Source organism: Haliotis rufescens, unplaced genomic scaffold (genome assembly GCF_023055435.1).
Source record: "Haliotis rufescens isolate VD_foot unplaced genomic scaffold, xgHalRufe1.0.p SCAF_18, whole genome shotgun sequence".
In the NCBI taxonomy this organism is placed as follows: domain Eukaryota; kingdom Metazoa; phylum Mollusca; class Gastropoda; order Lepetellida; family Haliotidae; genus Haliotis; species Haliotis rufescens.
In genome coordinates, this window is record NW_025963868.1 from 32353113 (window position 1) to 32375431 (window position 22319).

Sequence of the window (22319 nt, forward strand, 5' to 3'; positions counted from 1 at the left end):
TGGTCACTGTATAGATTGTAGACTAATGACTGCCATCTTGTTTACTGGTCACTATATATGGTGTATGCTGACGGCTGCCACGTTGTTTACTGGTCACTGTATAGATTGTAGACTAATGACTGCCATCTTGTTTACTGGTCACTATATATGGTGCATGCTGACGGCTGCCACGTTGTTTACTGGTCACTGTGTAGATTGTAGACTAATGACTGACATCTTGTTTACTGGTCACTATATATGGTGTATGCTGACGGCTGCCACGTTGTTTACTGGTGGTCACTGCGTAGATTGTAGACTAATGACTGCCATCTTGTTTACTGGTCACTATATATGGTGTCTGCTGACGGCTGCCACGTTGTTTACTGGTGGTCACTTTGCAGATTGTAGACTAATGACTGCCATCTTGTTTACTGGTCACTATATATGGTGTATGCTGACGGCTGCCACGTTGTTTACTGGTGGTCACTGCGTAGATTGTAAACTAATGACTGCCATCTTGTTTACTGGTCACTATATATGGTGTATGCTGACGGCTGCCACGTTGTTTACTGGTCACTGTATAGATTGTAGACTAATGACTGCCATCTTGTTTACTGGTCACTATATATGGTGTATGCTGACGGCTGCCACGTTGTTTACTGGTCACTGTGTAGATTGTAGACTAATGACTGCCATCTTGTTTACTGGTCACTATATATGGTGTATGCTGACGGCTGCCACGTTGTTTACTGGTGGTCACTGCGTAGATTGTAGACTAATGACTGCCATCTTGTTTACTGGTCACTATATATGGTGTCTGCTGACGGCTGCCACGTTGTTTACTGGTGGTCACTTTGCAGATTGTAGACTAATGACTGCCATCTTGTTTACTGGTCACTATATATGGTGTATGCTGACGGCTGCCACGTTGTTTACTGGTGGTCACTTTGCAGATTGTAGACTAATGACTGCCATCTTGTTTACTGGTCAATGTGTAGATTGTAGACTAGTTCGCAATTGGTTGTACGCTTGTTGATAAACTAAAGGATTTGTTTCGGATTTTTTAGTTGGGTGAGAGTGAGGTTTACTTCCTTACCACGACAAAAAATGTTGAAATCGTCCACAATAAGTGAACCATTAACGCTATTGTTTCATACTTTTGTGAGACGATTAATTTTGATGCAGAAAAGGGTGACTGCCTTGAAGGACGCGCTGATCTTGGTCGAAAAGATCAGACAGGGTAGAGACCACTCCTACTTGAAAATTAAGATATGAACTGAGGTAATCTGCCCCTCAATCCAAATTCATGCAAATCTTTTAAAATACCATATTTCCACGTTGTATCATATGCTTTCTCTAGATCGAAAAAAATTGATACAGTATGTTGTTTGATTACAAGGGAATTCTTAATAAATGATTCTAAGCGCACCAAATGGTCAGTGGTACTTCTGTTTTTTTCGGAAACCACACTGGATGTCACTGAGTAGGTTATTGGTCTCCAAGTACCAGACTGATCGATTGTTGACCATGCGCTCCATAGTTTTAAAAACACAGCTAGATACTGATATTGAACGGTAATTGGATGGATCTGTATGATCCCGTCCAGGCTTCAGAATAGGAATGATAATAGCATTGTGCCACTAAGGATGGACATTTCCCGATGTCCTTATTTCATCAAATATACTAAGTAACGTTTCCAAACATGAATTGGGTAAGTGTTTCAGGAGCTGATAGTGGATGTTGTCGGCTCCAGCTGCAATGTCATGAACTTGCCCAAGGGCAGTATATAATTCATGGAGTGAAAATGTTTTCGTTCTAGTCCTCACCATTATCAGACTCAAAAATGACTTTTTCCTTTTCCTGCTGTTTTTGAAACCTTGGAAATTAAGGATTAAAGTTTGATGATGAGGAATGGTTTGCCAAAGTGTCACCAAGTTTATTGGCAATTTCAGATTTAGCAGTTAAAAGTGTATTACCATCTTTGAGATGGTGAACTCCAGATTTGGATCCTTTGCCCTTAACACTGCAAACACGAAAACGTCGTTTGTTTCCTAATATGGTCATTGGACGGAAAAACGACTAAAAATTCATTAAAATTGATTAATTGGTTAGCGTCGAGTTTTTCAAGCGTAAAATGGACGGAAAAACGATGTTTTTTGCTCCGCCTTGTACAACTGTTAACGGCCAATCAGATGGTGCTGGTCCCCCGACGCACGTGATGCCCAAGGGTTCCTTTCGGAAGCATTAGGTTTCGTATTTCTGGCATGCCTTGCTCTACTATCTAGTATCTGTAACTAAAACCACACAATCCTTCCGACTCCCAAACAACCAATCAATATTCACGGCAGAACTAATGGGCATGGCCTCAGCCCTCCATAATCAAGAATCCAAAAACCACAAAAAAATCCTAATACTTACCGACTCCCTAAGTGGATTGCAAGCCCTCCAAAACAAAAATACCAAAAACCGACCTAAATTAATAAATCAAATACTTAAAAGCTCCAACGACCTAACTAAGGCAGGCAAACAAATAACCTTCTTGTGGATACCCGCCCACGTAGGAATAAACGGTAATGAAAACGCCGATAAAGCAGCTAAACTATCCCTCAAAATCCCAGATATAAGCTTAAACTTACCCATCTCAAAATCAGAAATTAAAAGTGTAAACAAGCAAAAAATCACAAAAATGGCATAACCTATATCAAAACTCAAATAGCCAAATCAAAAAAGTGCTCAGCAAACCACCAACCAAACCAAAAATTCTCCATCCATCCAAAAAAATCGACAGAGTAGTCACTAAACTCCAAACCGGACACACCAACCTAAATAACCACCTAAAAAAATTAAAAAACACACTACAGGTAACTGCCCACACTGCAAACAACCAGAAACCCCAGAACACGCACTCATCCACTGCACACACTACCTAACACTGCGAACCGCATTACAAACCACCCTCAATCTAAACAAGGCTCTAACTCTAGAAGCAATACTAAACCCACAAAATAAACTAGAAAACTTCAAGGCCTTAGGCGTATTCTTAATCAAAACGAAACTAATAAAACGCATCTAAAAACACAATAACCTACCAAATCAAAATCACATAAACAAACAAACATCCACCATACCCAGCTCCCTTAGTTCTCCTCCCCAATCCCATCAGCATCTATTCCAAATCTCAAAATTCCCAAATTCTATATAAGCAACCCCTAAAGCCCCCCTCTTGGGTTGCACAGACCACTTTCGCCCCTTTCGGAAACACATTAAATGGCTTGGCCGGGCCCATGTGCGAACTACGCATCAGTCGGAAAGCGCACGTTAAATCTCCAAAGTAGGTAAGTAAGTAACACTCACAATCGCAGATTTCTATCCTACATTTGAGGGTGAACGTGAACGAAGCCGTGCAGGATGCCTTGCAGCGATTTGTCTTCAGAACACACAGTGAGCTCAGTTGAGTTTATTAATGATGATATTTTCATTCATTCATAGATATGGCGATCATGAGCGCTGACACTATATGTGTTCGCAATAGAACATTTGGAAGACTAGACACATATTGATTCACTATATGACAACATCAAATCCAGTATTTGTTTAATGCAACAGTTTTAAAGCATTCAACATTGTGCATTATTATAAAATACAATGTGTGCCGCTTCGTCTTCCATGTCAAATACATTAATGATTTTTTAAAAATATAATTTAATATTACTATGACTTTTATATTATAACTACATTTCTGTTCCAATTTTTTAAGACGAATTACGTAACATTTATGCTACTTTGATTTTATAAGACCAATGTTGTTGTTACAGATCCAGGGACTGGCTAGGTTCATTACATGTCATAAAAGTGCCGGGACATAATGTGGTGGCAATACATTCTCTAATTAACACCTATCACAAAGGGACGGGCCATTTGGGTTTGTCCCCAGGGAATGTGTTATGCAATTTGTATAATTACGAAATAGCATTCAACAAACTATGTACGGGTGATTTAGGATTGATGCATTTGTACTCCGTATAAATAAATGAATTAGATAAAAAAATTAATCGTGCGAAATACGCATAATGTCGGAAAGCGCAAGTTAAATCCCCAAATACTGACTTCATTCCTAAATAAATCACAACCCTCACTTATAATCGTATCACCCGTAAATTTTAATGATGTAAATCACATATCTGTCACTTTTAATGTAGAATACGTCAGTCAGTCAACCAGTTCCACTATTATTTTCCCAAAAGATTAAAGATTAAAAACAGTCATCGAGATGTAATTTCCATATCTTCAGAAATACTTAATCTTAACATTGAAACTGCCATCTTGATGTATTATTTTGTATTGAATGACATTAGATGTATGCTCCTATACCGCCGCTGGTGTCTTAATTTGCGAGAATTAAACATTTGGCTTGCATCCAACCATGCGCGTGCCTAATTATACAGCGTCAAGCTTTCAGAGCGCCAAATAAGTTTTCCAAAGTAGAAATTAAGCAAAATGAATATATATCAAGTTTCCTTTTGCTAGAACATATGCATGCTGTTGTGGTTTTTCAAAAAAAATCTTCGTTCTCTCTGTTGTTAACAATATTCAATATTAAAACAAGTACTATAAAATAAAATACGGAAATATATTACAATTATTTATGCATCCGGCTGCTCACAATACAATGCTAGTAAACAATATTTGTGTCCTAGGGACTGAATACCAATTAGACCAGGCCAGCTCTACAGGCACTGACTCTCTCAAAGACAGCAAGGTACATTATACAGTTAATTGAAAACTGTAATCTCAAACATATCTAATGTTACTTCAACACTTTATCATATACTTAGCAGTTGAATATTCTGTAAAATTGAAATTAATCCTCTATTAGTTTACAGTGACGAGTCTTGCAGGCTATATAATGCAGGCGCGGGCCGTTATGTATCATTCAATCTTTATCTTTCTCGCTTTCTTATAAAGGCATAATGACCGATAGTCTCTTCTGTCGCAGTGTGAAGTGTTAATTTATTGTGAGTAAGGCTAATCCCTTTCTCAAGACATTAATTGATCACTCACCAACAACTGACAAGGGATTAATCCTCGTTGAGGCAATACTAAGTGATACAGTATACTGCAGGTTAACTAGATTAATTAACTAATTAAGGGTTAAATGAGATTGTTTTACTTAGAGTGTGATGCAGCCCGTTTGATGTCGAATTACAAAGAGTGAATCTTCAAAAAGGCTAAGCATACCCAACACTACCGGTAGCACCTGGCATTCACAAATAGTGTGGTTCTAATACATCAAGCTATAATACTGACACGTTGCTAAAGGGTTATCGAATAAATTTGAATTTGATTTTCACATATTTTCCTCCTTTGCTCATGAGCATATAAATGGATATGCATTAAAAATTTGAAATGCAATTGTAAATAAAGTTGTTTTTCTTCAGAAGAGTCGTAACCGAGTCCTCGGGATACGCCATCGCAACCTTCCCGTCCAGAAGAAACAGAGGTACGAGGACGCATTAAAGATAGCTGAGTTGATGCCCTCCGATAAAGTAACTATGACGAAGACGGCATAAAGATTTTTTTACAGTACGACCAAAGAACTGCGAGTCGACGGAACTGAAGAGGCTCACAGATGAGACATAGTACATGAAGAAGCTGGACAGTACAGCAGCTTTCCCTAAGGCAAGACGTGTCCGTTGACCACCATCCCAAAACCCATTCCCTAACATGAAGAAGGATGTGTCATGGGTCAATACCGAGTATGGAATCCCGTAGTACTGGTGTGGTGTGGTGTGGTGTGGTGTGGTGTGATGTGGTGTGGTGTGGTGGGGTGTGGTGTGGTGTGTGTTACGTAATATATGTGGGTGGGTTAGTGTCTGAATTTGCAGATGTGTGTGTTTGTGGTACTTCTATGGGGGTGTGATGTGTATTTTGTCTCGAAAGCCAAAATGGTTGGTTGTCTAAATAGTGACACTTTAATAAACTATTCTTCTCCTTCTTCTTCTTTTTGTTCATTGTCAAGATGCTGTGTATTACTCCCCAGACTGCTGACATGTGTTATCATTTTTTATCTTCAAATATCACGATGTGCCCACTGATACCGTCATTATGTTGATTGCCTGATTGTTTAGAACTATCAGTTGCGATATATTATATGACACTGCAAACACGAAAACGTCGTGTTTTGTTCGTATATGGTCATTGGACGGAAAAACGACGTTATTTGGACGTTTTCAAACCATCGTTTTTCCGTCCAAATAACGTCGTTATTTGACATCGGAATTTACTGGGAGAGAACGATAGCTTTAAGCTCCTCCCTTTCTTGATTGACATTGTCAATCAAGCAACAGCGTCTACCGGTATTTAAACCCACACTGTGAGTGAGGCACCCAATCGCCAGAACACAAAGTTGGCGATCTAACCCAGCCACCGAACCAAAAATGTTAGTCCAGATGACGTATACTTTGTGTACTCCTCTGACAAGAGAAAAATGGCACGGCTTCTATGACCGAAAGCTTTGAACCAACAATGCCTTTAAGAAAGTGGTCAACAGTAACACACATTATATTTGGATACCACTTTCTCAGTAAACTACATATTTTTAGGGTGGCGATAATAGACGTTGATGGTTGATTATCAATGGACAAATTAAAGCCAAAACTTAACTTATGAATGATTGGTATTGGGAAATGGACAATGGGCAAACGGGAGGCGGGGTAATCAGCGCCATGCCAGTTATCTGTTGGCTTCCCTTGTTGCGTTCCCTTCTTTGCTATCTTTTTACTTTTGTTGTTCTTACAGGTACAAATATATGTTCTCTGCCTCATAGCATTTAATAATATGCGCCTGATGAAGGAGAAAGTATTTATTCCGAAAAGCAGTGTTCCTCCGTAGACATCCATAAATATTTTTTCTTGTGTGTATCAGTTCTTAATGCCCTTCAAAGACTCAATCTAGCTTTGTTTTTAAATGTGGTGATATTTGCGTAGAATATAATATGGTCATGCCTTTATACATTTGGGTCTTTGTCTACATAAGCATTTAGACATACAATTTAGAGCTAAGGACATTGCTATTTCTGCAGGCATGAAGTACACGTCATAGCAAACTGTGATATTTATTCATACTTTAGATATTCGTATTGGAGATCTGTAACTGAAGTTTACCGTATTCTTCCGCAACTCTCACCTCCTGACCAGTTGAACGTCTTAGTGCATTCAGATGCCATTGTAAAATTCCAGGCTGCCCCTCTTTCTGTGATGTTTTGACGGATGAAATCTATTGCGTTATAATAATCTCTGTTTGCTGATATATCATATGTACATGTTGTAAAATATTTACGATATTTTAAACGTGTAATTCGATGCACATGCAATGCAATGTGAACATAAGTGCGGATGCACGAAGGCGGTTATAGTCATAGTTATACTGCGATGGATTCAGGGGAATGGTAGGGGGGTGTATGTATGTATGAAAGCACGAATACCGATACATGAGGGCGGATATAGTTATAGTTCGATGGGTGTTGGGGAATGGTGGGAGGATGGATTATGTATGAAAGCATGCGCATGGATCCATGATGGCTGACGTAGACATGATGGTGGGGAAAGAAGAATGTGATTTGTGTGTGTGTGTGTGTGTGTGTGTGTGTGTGTGTGTGTGTGTGTGTTTGTGTGTGTGTTTGTGTGTGTGTGCGTGCGGCATGCGTTGTGATACGAGGGTTGGCGAACATGTTGTCAGATGATTGTGTGAGTAAGTTAAGTGGTTGAGGATGTGGCAGGTATGAGTATTGGTACATGCAGACTTAGGGTTGGGGGACTGGGTGTGCCTGTACTGAGGTCTTTTGTTTCACTCACTTATAGTGTTTTCTTTCACTCAAATACTGTTTTACGCATTTTAATGACTGAAACTGTAGTGACTCAAAGGTCACACTGGCTGGGCATTCAACATATCCACCCCATATCTACACACACACACACACACACACACACACACGCGCATTAATTGTTTTATTAAATGTATCTTCGAGAGTCAGTAAGAAACTAGAAATAACTGCCTTTGTTCTGTAAACCTCACCAAGTTTCAGCTTTCGCCTCTTCCTTTGTAGACTGAGGTTTCACATTTGTAAAATGATCTCTCTTATCTGTCTGTACCATCAACTTAACTGCCCTCACCCCCTGCAGTTTTCCCGTCCCATATTGCCAAGCAGGTGACCCAGAAGGAGGAATACCGCCCTCCCTCAGTCCAGTGATACTGTGCCTAGCACAATATGTTGGGGATACGTAGCCTTGCTGTGGGCAAACATTTTGTAACAATTTGGCAAACTTTGATATGTAAACAGCAAATATTATTCAGTTTTATTTCAACAAAAACGGAAGAAATCAGATCCTACTTATTTTGTGGATACCATAACAATAAATCAAGCCAATAGATCGTTTGAGCTGGCATGAATATAAAAAATAACTAGCAAGTCGATAGTCATAATTCCCTCTGTTGGTCCCACGTGAAATGTTCTTCATGAATAGAATAGATGGCTGATAGACGTTCGACCGAATAATACATTTACATTACATTACATTTAGGTTCAGTTGTATTTGTATATTTGTATCATTTTGCAAATGTTACAGAGACCTGATAAGGGATATATAATAATGTATAGTCGCTATTCTTAAAGTAAGAATATGTTAGATTCATCAACCAGAAATATTGCACACAAGAGGATAATCATATTTCATGACACTATTCAATGTCGAAGTCAACGATATTTGTGTATGCTATTGCTACATGACACGGATACGTCATGATAAAGCAATTAGAAATTGGCATTTGATGATATAAGATAGCTACGCGATAAATCACAAAGTACAAAGAAGGAAGCGATATTTATTTCACGATAAAACATTGTTCTATCATGACGTCATTTATTGAAATTCGAACATGCACTCGCAACTTGAAGAGTAAAATTTGTAAATTTGACCTTATTTTTGAGAGGTATGTGACTAGTGAGTAGTTCCCAATAAATGTTGCTGGAGAATCCGAAAGTGAGAGAGATATGACAATCGGTATTGGGAGAAAAGGTACAGATGACTGACGAGAAAATTGTGAGAATATGCGGGACCAAATTCAATTCCTAAAATGGATTTATCTAGCATGGCCGCTGTCGGATTCTATTCAAGGAATCATCATTATTTAAGTACAAGTAAATATTGTAAAGCGTGTATTTTTTCCTAATTTAACACCCTAAAAGAGGCTGTACGTAATATTGATATCTCATATAGAAATAAACGAGTCTCGGTCGTTGTTTATTGTACAATAAACAACTCCCACTCGTCGTTTGTTTCTTAATTACATGACCATATACACTAACATTATATCTTTTCATGTTTATCGGTCAACAAAAGCGACATAAGCATTTCCATTATCATGAGAAACCCTTGCTAAAAGTAGCGCCAACTGCACCATTGCGACAACATCAGGAGCTTGTTGCATGATTCATCATAATAAATGATGACATTGGATGCTCGCAAAAACGCGAGCTCATTCCGATCCACTAGTGGCACCCGCCACAAACACATCCAAAGGCAAGCCAATTGTTCACCCGAAAAGGCAGAGAATTGCATCTGACATCATTCGTCATTGATACGTCAAACCTGGAAATGCCGTCTACACGTCCAACACAAAGCCCAAGCCAGGACCCAAATCCTTCAAACCCGGCCAAAGTTCTATTAATTACATACATTTCCCCCTAACCTTAAATAATCTATACTAGTTCTGAAGTAAATCGTATTTACCCGTATGAATCGTCTTATGTTATTTATTGCCGATAAACAGAATATGCACACTTTCTGAAAGTACTGTGTGATAAGTCACGCACCAAACCTATACTCTCGATATACATGCTGCTCTTACTTACAAAAGAATATTGGGTTAACAAGATACGTATATTAAAGTACCATGCTTTCCTGATGTGCTCTCATTCTAATTTGAAATAATGGCCTAAATAGTTACCACTCATCTTTCAATATTTTTCAAGGTTGGGTTAATCACGAACATATTTGAATATGTACAACATCTTTACTTACCTATCTTTATACTTTAAGGCATCAGGTTTGTCTGTCATAAGACCCCGAAACAAATATGTCCAACACAGCCCAATATTTGGCTCTTGGCTCCTTGTTCTTATATTTTATAAGTATTGTTTAAACAACTGTTTTTGTCTGTAAAATATGTTCATTTCAGAAATTAGATGTTATTCTAGCATTAGGTCTGTGGTACGTTTACTGCATCAGCATTACATTAAAACGATATTACATTATATAAATCCATACAGAGGAAATGTTTAGCATTTATCTTTTAAGGAAGAGTGCAGGACGACTTGCTTTATACATATATATGTGGACATATATGTATGGACATTTGGATGATACAGGTATACCTCCTTAAAGATAGTGTTCGTGGATGACTGTAGAAAATGGAATAATTATGTGAGTAATCGGGTTAATACCACGCTCAGCAATATTTAGCCATATTGCGATATTTGTTTCCAACATACAAGACGGACCATGAAATTATGACTTGAATTTGGACCTGGCTTTCTGGTGTGATGTAACACCCCCGAATCTCCGGTAGAAAAAGGGCTCAAAGCACGAATTAAGATCACGAGAAGATACTGATGTATGCATCTGGACATATATTTGCGTAGTATTACTACCTTAATTCATCAGTATATATGTATTTTGCATAAAAGGATATTATAGGATCGACGCTGACATGCGCATATAACCTATTCACCAGTGCTGTAATATTTCATTTCTTCTGACACATATCGACATGAGAAATTATATTTAAATTTAAAAGGAGCCCAAGTGGGATAGACATTTGAGTCTGAACCTGTTGAACAAGGCTTGTTTCATTTTGGGCTATAGCATTGCCGCAAGGCCTGGGCGGAAGGGAACACCTGTTTGCACCCATCAGATACCCAATCACAACTTCTCTCCCCAAACGAAAACAAAATACGAAAAATGTCGGAAGTGTATCCTTCTAATTTTCTATTTAGATACATGTTTTAATTTTAAAGTAATTTTATGTATCTCATGTATTATTGGTATCTGTGATGCTGGTACCGTTTTGTTGCCATTGTATAGCTTTTGTGGAGTTATTATGAATATCAAATACATGCCTTGAAATATGGACTTGTGAAAGAACTCATCATTGAATCATTTGCATTTAAATTAATGCATATACCATTTACTTGGCGTGTATGGACATATTATCCATCTACTTATACACACTTATTATGGACATATACAGAATTTCATTGTACCTTATTGTTTAAAAAAATACCCGTGAAGATCCGGGTTAGAATAGGCATTCAACAACCCATGCTTGTACAAAGGCGACTTGGCTCGCTGACTTGGTTGATGCATGTCATCGTATCCCAAATGCGTAGATCGGTGCTCTTGATGATAATGACTACATTGTTTTGTCCAGACTGGATTATTTACGAACGACCGTCATATAGCGGGTATATTGCTGAGTGCGGCGTTAAACAACAAACAATCAAACAAAATCTATATAATTATTAAACACCTTCCAACAATGAGAGATTAAACTTATATTTTCTAAATATTCTGTTATATTTATAACATAATTTGATTCATAATTTAATTATTGCGTTGCTTTCTTCCCTGTCATTCAATGTTCATGTTCAAACCCCTAAACTTTTAATATTTCATTTTTCATAAATGGCTACGTTAGTGCGTTGTCTAGATCTCTCGTTATCTATTCACAAGAATAGATTAAAATAATTTGTTTTACTATCATATTTCTGTTTATCTAATTCATATTACGAAATTGATAATTCATTTATAATAGTATAGATCATATTCGTGTATATCACTATCTGATGCTAAGTTTTTTTTTCAGAAACTATAATTAATTCAAAAGGTAGAAAGATACACAATTTGCCATTATTTGACTTTTAAACTGTACAAAGTATGATATAATGATCAGAATACCTGTAACGGGTAGTATTTAAGAAAGAAATATTTGTCGAGAAGTCCCATTTTTCAGATATGCCCTTCAGTAGTATTATTGCATATCTCCAGAGAGAGGTTTACATTTTAGTTCTCATTATTTGTGGATAATTCAAAAAGCAACATAGAAAATATATATGCTACCATGACGAAAGAATACAGAGTATACATAACTCGCAATTCTATATATTCAGCAAACAGCCCAAAACCGAAACTCCACAACATATCCGATTACACTGATTAAGGCTGTCCCAGTTCTCCATGCGATGCTGACGCCCGTTCGTCTCCCAGACCATACAGAATAAATTTAAAAGGAATCCAGCTAAAGTCTAGAACGATTTGGCAAGCCTAGATTGCCTTAATTCTATCCATGAAAGTAAGCATTAATAAAAAAATATTGTTCTTGTCTGCTCCAGATTATATTTTGCAGATACTTATTTTAACTAGGAAAATTGTACTGACACCGGCGCTGTCCCTATTGAAGCTATCCATAAGAATTTCGAATTGCCGTCTATTGTTCGATGTCAATACATCGATGACAAGTGAGGATATCATAAAGTAATCGTTGATTCCGCACTACACTTTGATAAAAATTATAATCAAGTTGACTGGTGTGTACATTACTACAGTGAACATGTACATGATCATGCCCTAATAATCAAATGCCGTAATGTCAAATACTAATTTATTATTGTGTGATGAATTTAACGGGATCAGTGGTAACATGTGATATTAATATTCCATCAATTTCTTTCCTGGTTGGTCCATCCATGTCTACAAAATGAAAATAATACAATTAAAATGGAGCATAGAACATATCTTAATTTCAGGCTAGAGCTGTGGAAATCTAGACTTTCCCAATCATTATAGACTTGAGTTGGTCTCATGTTTTACATTATTCTCTTGGGTCAACGTCACAGCTCATACCATACACTAACAAAACCAGCTTGCCCCCCACCGGAGCTCCCGGATTTTGGTTATATCATCTAACATGGCTAACTCTGCTCTTAAGTAAACAAGAACCTAATCAGCGAGGGGTCCTTTATCATCCCTATGTGGCTGCTTATAAAAATCTGATATCTTTTCCCAAAGACCTGGTTAATAATATATTTTCTGCTGAATATTCGAAACAAATAGAGTGAGTTGGTACTACATGTACATATGTATACGGTTCCTTTTAAATGACTGCAGCGCTCCATTATGAAAACAATTTGTTTTAACGCGCTCTCAGCAGTATTCCAGTGATATATGACGGCGGTCTGTTGTATATGAAATATATGCAAATTGAATCTTGAATCTTGAAAGTTGTAACATTTCCGCTAATAAGTATCACATGTATACAGTATATCAACTGCAATATACTGTATTCATCAGTATACAGTGTGTCGCGAGCTCTGCGCTGGGCTGGAGCACACATTTCCTACACCTCTCCCTTTGGCAAACACATCACGAGGGTTGCAACGAGGTCACAGGTCTGGCGTGCATTCGTCAGTTGTCTAATACGGTCAATAGTAAGATCTTCCGGAAGACCACTGCACTGGAGGTATGTGGATTATTGAGGAGGTACTACGTGTTTGGAACTGGGAGTTGAACACTAAGCACCTTTAGAGAAGAGCTCACAATAAAACGTTATGGACTCGCGGACGGACTTGTGTTTTAATTTCAAGACGTACATTTATCAGGTTGAACTTCTTAACTGTAACAATAACTGAACTTTACGCCTTTTATACACATTTGTGATGGGGCGACAATGCGACAACGAGACATATTTTGACCTTGAAAATGTCACTTTACGGCATCGTCGCCCTTTTGTAAAATAAAGAAAAGGATTATCAAAGAGCAACAATGCGAACACGCGACAATGCGACAAATGGCCAATTGTCGCGCTTTTGTTAATTTTGACACGTTTTGCTTGTTTTTGTAAAGGCGACAATGCGACAACGAGACAATGTCCCTTCCATAGTAATCCGTCCAAATAAAACTGAGTAATGAAATAGAAGTCTGACATGCCAGTTAAAAGATAGAGTGTTGCAGCTTCTGATTTCATAGATCTTCAAGAAGGGTTATCAATAATAGGATGGGTGATGAGTTCAACTGCATACGCTGTGATTAACAATAATGATCCGAGTCAATAAATTTTGTCAAATGTATCACATGTATTACGTGAACGAACATATTGTTTATACTCGTCCATGTTTTTGACGGACAAAATAATTTACATGCTCGATAAAACTGAGGACGGGCATCATTGTGTGTTTCCGTGCTTTGTTCAGTTGAACAATTGACTTGTCCTTGCATGTGTGTGTGACGGGTGCCACTTGTGTGGCAGGATACGCTCACCTTTTCCCGAACACCCATTGGATGACCTGAACCACTTCGGATTTTTATCCAAAATCAGTCTGATACACCATGATATAACTGAAATACTGAAATACTGTACAGTTGAAAATGATGTTTAATGCGATTACCGTAGTGTTACTGCAACTGTTCATATTTTGTGCAGTGATGTTATGTAATATGTAAAAGAAAGCATATTCAATTATCCAATTGATTTGATTAGAATATACTTGCGTCAGTGTATTTTATTAACGCCCCAAATCGTAATTTAAACACATAAAATACAGATCACGCATGGTGCCTTGACTTACTACTAGATTTAATGGGCCACCCCGGAATAAAATAGTTCCCCCCACATATGTTTTAGTATGTTTACAAGAAATATATTCCAAACAATATCCTCATTAGATGAGAAGATCTTTTACATAATTACCTCAGTAAGTCAATTACAATGACAGAGCGTCGTAATACATTTACATCAAGTACAATACGTCAAAATGGCCGACACGTTAAACGTGACGGGAGATATTTTCGAAGTTGTTAATTAACCTGTGGCTATTTCAAGCCTTTGGCATCACTGATCAATTGGCCGATCATTGAAAGGTGATTGTGAAGATGTGTCAAATAGATACTAAGGTAAATTCATAGATTTCTGTAAATTGTCACTGCGACAGTTTGGATTTTTTTTCGTGTTTTCTCTCTGGGATGGGTTGTAGCGAGGGTATCCTTAAATGGGCTTGCAACCACGCTTCTGTATGAATTCGTACCAGGGAATTCCAAGGGTTTTCGCCTTTTCAAGAATACAGTCACGTGAAGAACGTCATGTGACCGACCTCGCGTCCAAGTCGTATATCTTGTAAACTTCACATTAAAAAATTAGTTATTGTTATAACCAAATGAAACACAACCCATTATCCGATAGGGGTAACTGTACATAGCCGTTACCACAATAAACTTAGTAACATTGTTTGGTTTGACTTCTTGGCGCGTGTCTGAATTCCATTAACATGTAACATATCCTAAAACTAGCTTATCAGCAAATCTCGCTGCTCTGCGCGCGACAGATACTAGAGCAAGGCATGCCAGAAATACAAAACCTAAAGCTTCCGAAAGGATGCCTTGGACATCACGTGCGTCGGGGGACCAGCGCCATCTGATTGGCCGTTAACAGTTGTACAAGGCGGAGCCAAAAGCATCGTTTTTTCCGTCCATTTTACACTTGAATAACTCGACCCTTTTCTGGACACTTTCTAGACGCTGACCAATTAATCAATTTTAATGAATTTTTAGTCGTTTTTCCGTCCAATGACCATATACGGAAAAAAACGACGTTTTCGTGTTTGCAGTGTGAGAGTGATATGACAATTGGTATTGGGAGAAAAGGTACAGATGATTGACGAGAAAATTGTGAGAATATGCGGGACCAAACTCAAATCCTAAAATGGATTTATCTAGCATGGCCGCTGTCGGATTCTATTCAAGGAATCATCATTATTTAAGTACGGGTAAATATTGTAAAGCATGTATTTTTTCCTAATTTAACACCCTAAAAGAGGCTGTACGTAATGTTGATATCTCATATAGAAATAAACGAGTCTCGGTCGTTGTTTATCGTTCAATAAACAACTCCCACTCGTCGTTTGTTTCTTAATTACATGACCATATACACTAACATTATATCTTTTCATGTTTATCGGTCAACAAAAGCGACATAAGCATTTCCATTATCATGAGAAACCCTTGCCAAAAGTAGCGCCAACTGCACCATTGCGACAACATCAGGAGCATGTTTCATGATTCATCTTCCTGTCGCGCAGCTAGACTTTGCATGACAGTTGGCTGTCACAAAGAGGGATTATTCAAACTCTGTTTCTCGTTTTCGGTTTGTGAATTCTTCCAATGACAATATGAGGCACTTCTTTAACTAAGTCTAAAAGACATTCAAAAGGTTTCTCTTCTTTTGTGACCCGCGTTTTGGCATTTGCTTCAATTCACTTGTTTGCAATTCTCAACTTCTATAACATGGTGTCTTTGTCTGATTTAGTGCTGTCTGTTTCTGAAAGCCAAACATTTCAAACAAATATGAGCGACAAAACCCTTCCATATACATCAGAAATCTCTGCCAAAAGCAGAGTCGATTGTACGATTCCGAGTACATCATGAATATGTGTTAATGAATCACAAACACGAGCAAATGCAAGTCGATTATCAGAGAGAGAATATATATCCAACCATATATTCTCATCTTGTTTTGACGAGAAAGATTGGTTGGTTGGTTGGTTTGTTGTTTAACGCCTCACTCAGCAATATTCCAGCTCTGTAAATAATCTGGACCAGATGATCCAGTGATTATTATCATGAGCAATTCCGACTATATCATGAGCATGTGTTAATGAATCACTATCAAATACTGATGACACCAGGTGTTTGCAAAGAGGGAACGTATCCTTCCCTCCCGCTGGCACCCATCAAAAAACACATGCAAATGCAAGTCGGTTGTTAGAGAGAGAATATATATCCAACCATATATTCTCTCTCTTGTTTTGTATCACTTCTATATTCTGGTAACTAATGCCTCAAATTTGGAAATGTCCTCCTCCGGTCTACCCTTAAAAGTTTTTGGAAGTTTTACTGAGGCCTTGAATGTTGTAACCTTGATCAAACATCTTCTGAGTAAGAGTCGTATGTAACCTTGCCATTTCTTGCCTTAATTGTGGCGCCACTACGTATAAAACACCAGCTGTGCCCTTTGTTATGAAAACGTGATATCATGGCTGTTCTTATTTGAATGGCTTCAGAGGGATGACTACCATAGCAGACGGCCTGGTCAATCAGATAGCAAAAATATCTGAGCTTTCATCTCTGACAGATCACCACAGTAAAGATACTTTTTACTGCCGCATTTCGCTCTGACAATAACAGAGGCATACAGACTAGTGCGACTATCAAAGACTTATCTTTGACAGTATCAAGCAACTCGCGGCAACATGCAAGGCTCAGCAGAGGTCGTCTAGAAATAGCACTGCTTCTCAGTCGTTGCGATAAGCATTCAGTCGTTTCAATTAATAATAACAATAAAGGTTGAACTCAAATCTTTAAAAGTACTTGGGCGAGTTGATTGAACACGTTGAACCACTTCAAAAATATTTGGCTTAGCTAACTTTTTAGAATCATTCCAGCACATTCGACAGGCGATGGGTGTGGCTATAGCAGCGACCTCGTGTTCGGAACACGGATGTTGGTTTGGTAAAACGTTCTCTGTTTGGACTGTCGAAATGTGCGTTAGGACGCTCATATTTTAGAATGGAAGACTAGGCTTTAGATGGCAATGGTGATATAGGCTAGTGGACACGCTTGCCTCTGGAAGATGTGTCACCATGATTGCGTCAACTTCTTTGGATGCTGGAAACACTACATTGATTTTGGGTGTTCGTTGGTTAGAAAAACTGCCAAAGTCCCGTATTTTGTCATTACAATCATGTAACGGTTCTGGGGTAGAGCTTTGAGTAGCGAATTGTTGATCACTCCCAATACCACCAACCACACAGTTTGAAATATCTAAATTATCAAGAACAATTGCACAACAGAGAAATACACAATGAACATTTATTGCATTATAAACAATAATATTATAATTATTCTTTTAACAGTATTACATTCAGTTAATGATGTTCACAAGGATGATTTTACGTACACTTCCATTTATCAATCAAATCGAAATATGGATCTCGGAGTTTCCCATGATAATCAAACCGGACACTAGGACGTGGATATAAGTGAGAGAGTGAGTGAGTGAGTGAGTAACGCCGCTTTTAACATTATTCGAGTTATATCACGGTGTGTCAGCTTAATGTGGGAGGAAAGCCCGAAGTGATGCAGGTCTCAGACGCTTACCACTTCGGTGAAACCCACGAGCACGGGTATGGTGCTGACAAAACCTAGAAACACAATCGGGCAAACTTGGATACGAACCCACAAAAATCATAAGTTTTGGCGTGCCCAAGGGACGCAACTCTGGACAGCGTATCGCGCCGTCTCAGACGACTGGGCCACCCGTGCCCCCTCGTGGATATGTGTAACCCAAGACAAGAAAATATAATTAGTGAATCGGAACTAAGATTTCTCGGTCTTGAACCGGTAATGCTTTCCTCAAGCTTTTCGATTTACGACAACCGATCAAACTGTCAACACAGTGACGTCATACTGGCAGTAGTATCTTGGCTCGAGAATTCGGTCGGTGGAACTTTGCGAATTGCATTCCACCAGTGACAGAAGTTATTTTCGGTCTTGTCACGGCTATGTAGGAATATACAATGCATTGAAATATACTAGATGGACTTTTTGTGAAACAGGTGATTTGGAACGTATTCACATTTTGTTTTGGGGCATTAAACAAACAGTCAGTAAGATCAGTGGTGATATACGTTAGTTTATATAGCAATAACGTATACGTTTTCGGTTGTATGCTGTATTGCATACAACATGTACCACATGATTAATGTCACTGTCTACTGACGGAAATATACAAAAGCTTGTAAATTACAATTCGATCCATCATCATCCTTTTATATTCATCATTGTTACGTTAGGCAGCACAGTTTCTTGTTGAGAACACCCAGCCGTCCACTTCTGTTTCACGGTCAGGCACATTAACATCGAGATAGCCCACTTCTTGCAGAGAACACCTGCCATCACTGAGTTTCATGTCTGTGCTCACACAAACATACGTGGTTTGTGTGACGCATGCTGTGACGCACTCTTCAGGGGTGAGGCCGTAGGAAGTGATGGTGTTATGACCAGAAATACTAAGTCCAGGATATTTGGTCATATCTAAGCCATACTCCGAACACACTGAGGACATAATAGAGAACATTATAAAGTTAGGTGTAAAAGCTTGAACCTTATTTTGTCTTCGCCTAAAACAAAAGAACCAAGGGTTATGTTAGGTCAATGACATGTTTATCGTTAGATAATAAATTGGTTTGTTTGTTGTTTAACGCCGCACTCAGCAGTATTCCAGCTATATGACGGCGGTCTGGATTGTGTTTCGAGTCTGGACCAGACAATCCAGAGATTGACATCATGAGCATAGATGACATGCATCAACCAAGTCAGCGAGCCTAACCACCCGATCCCGTTAGTCGCCTCTTACGACAAGCAGAGTCATCTTTCACGACAAGCATTGGTTGCAGAAGTCCAATTCTTACTCTCATATTACAGGTACATCTGATTGTTACTCCTACTACCAACAACGTGCACGTGATACGTCGTGCTGTAACCGGAGCATATTACTGACAAGTAACATTTATTTAAACCACAAAGAGGTCAATGTCACACAGAAGAAAACAACTTAATGACATTAATGACAGACTAACCTCTGACGCAAGTAACGTTTGTCGGACTGAAACTGTAGCCGGGAGTACATTTGCATATCCCCTGGTAGCAGACTGACATGGTCACATGACAGTCCGCATTGTTGTTACATTCAACTCCAATTGTTCCGGTCTCTACAAAAGATGGAATAAGTCTGTGTTAGACTGGTGTAAACATAAACATCCATATACACACACTCACACACACGCATACACACATACGTACACACACGCGTACGTAACACAAATACATACATACATACATACATACATACATACATACATACATACATACATACATACATACATACATACACACAACCGTGTAATCATACGTACATACTGAATAGGAAGCGTGTGTATGATCTGTTGTTTAAATCTCTGACCCATCAGAGTGTCAGTCGGCATGTATCAAATCTTTATAACCGGTGAGATTGTGATAACTGTCACACCTGACCCTTTTGTCTGAATGGCACGTATGGCTCTAGGGCTTTAGATTTACACATGAATCTTGTTATCATTGTATTTAATTGCGATTTGAATATAATCATTATTTACTATCGTACTTACTTTGTGTCTAACATGAGACGTTTCATATTTACCTGTCACCAGAAATTACAATTATTGCTTGTAAGCTCAACACAATTGACAAATACTCTGAAAGATGAGACTAGTAAACTTGAATGTAGGTTGAAAAAATATATATTGTAACTGTCATAAAGTAATTAGGGTCCAATAAAAACAATGCTCCGCCAAACCTTATAAACATGATTACTGAAAGTCGTGCTACAGACGTTCAACGTCACATCACAAAAAAAAGCATTTGAATAGCAATAACACTTATCAGGATCATGTATTCCTTTAAAGGGGCACTGATCTAAAGCAACTCCACGGGACTGGTTGTTGCCTTTGTTATTGTTTTTGTACCTGGATGATATAGCAGAAATCTAGACTTGTTCACGATCTGTGCTGGGCCATTCGTAAGCGCATTTGCCACTTTTATTGGTAGTATAAGGACGTATGGTCACATTCATCAACAAAATGAAATACAGTTTTGGAAATAATAAGGAAATGTAGGTAGTTTTGGTAAGTCACTTGCTTGGTATTTTCGTTTACACTATTTTGACGTGCAACACAAAGTAAATATTTCAACTTAGTAATGCTTATTTTATTGTGTTTATATTTTTTCAGTCAAAATGTGCAAAAAATTCACTTAGAGATTATATTAAACACGTACATATTCAGTTGAGACGTGAAATGAGACATCAGCAAGTACATATGATAAAATGTGTATTAACATTTTTCGTCAGGAAATCAAAATATTCTCTCCTTGTTACGACCTCCAAGTTCAGCTTAATATGGGTCCTCCTGCGTGTAAGGGGAATGAACTTCTAGGAAGTAGTGTACATACAGTCACACACACACACACACACACACACACACACACACACACACACACACACACACACACACACACACACACACACACACACACACACACACACACACACACATAGGGAGTGGGGTAGATGAGTGGTTAAAGCATTCGCTCGTCACGCTGAAGGTCCGGGTTCGATTCCGTGATAACGCTGAAATATTGCTAAAACAGCGTGAATTCCAAATAGCTCTTATCCTTACAAAATTTACCTACCTTCAACTGGATAGAATATACAGTTGCCCGTGTCAACAATTTCGCCAAACTCCTGTGAGTTTCCGTGTGAGACGTTGTTGCCAGTACAGACACCTGTTAAGGGGTTGTACTGAAATGAAAGACACTGGTTGTCGCTGACGCATCGCGTGGCGCAGTGAACGTAGTTCACCACTCCATGGTGGGTCCACCTTTGAAATCCCAGCTTTTTCACGTCATTGCAAACCTTGTGAAAATACCCAAATTGAACATTACTTTGAACTCCACACACAAACACATAAGTGACGAGAACTCTTAAACCAGCCATCGCGTTTACGACTACTGCTGCTCTAATTCAACTGAACGTATTATGTAGCTAGTTGCAATCATCCCCAATACCAAATCAATATTGACACTGTGCGTGGGCGTTTGCTCTGTTAAGTAGACAGATGAAACGTTTTCGCTGCGAAGAAAAATCATTATTGACAGCGTGCTGGGGCGTTTACTCTCTTGAAAGTCAGAGATCCAATCTACGATGCATTGCTGGCACACATCGAATAAGTGTGTCTTTATCGTGAAATTACAGTATAAAACAGCAAATATAGAGCCATTAACCGATCAAGACTTCTTCTTTTGGACTCCATGTTTATCAGAACAGATCGTGAACTCTAAACGACCATGTGTCCGAAGTCACAGTCGATTGGGACCTGTTGAACTTCTTTGATGGATATCAGGTGACCTCTGTCTAACTAGCCTGATGGTCTTCGTGTCGACATGATAATGCTTGAATGTTTGCAAACTAAGAAAGGAAGCAAGTTCAATTCAACCATCCCCCCCCCCCCCCCCCCCCCACACACACACACACACACACACCCCAAAAAAAAGAAAAAAAAGGAAATCACAATTAAACTACAGTACAATCTTCATTCTTCATTCGTTTGCCCATAAGACGTGATGTGGCATCTCCTAAGC

General features: G+C 38.5%; 1 protein-coding gene across 1 annotated transcript; it reads right to left on the reverse strand.

Annotated features, from left to right (window-relative positions):
* Positions 1-17940: 17940 nt before the first annotated feature.
* Positions 17941-21675, reverse strand: LOC124113953. Its single transcript, XM_046474455.2, has 3 exons — positions 21372-21675; positions 19724-19855; positions 17941-19199 (listed from the first exon to the last, which is right to left on the reverse strand). The coding sequence occupies exons 1-3, from the start codon at positions 21673-21675 to the stop codon at positions 18934-18936; spliced, it is 702 nt and encodes a 233-aa protein (XP_046330411.2). The 3' UTR covers positions 17941-18933.
* Between the last annotated feature and the right edge of the window lie 644 nt (positions 21676-22319).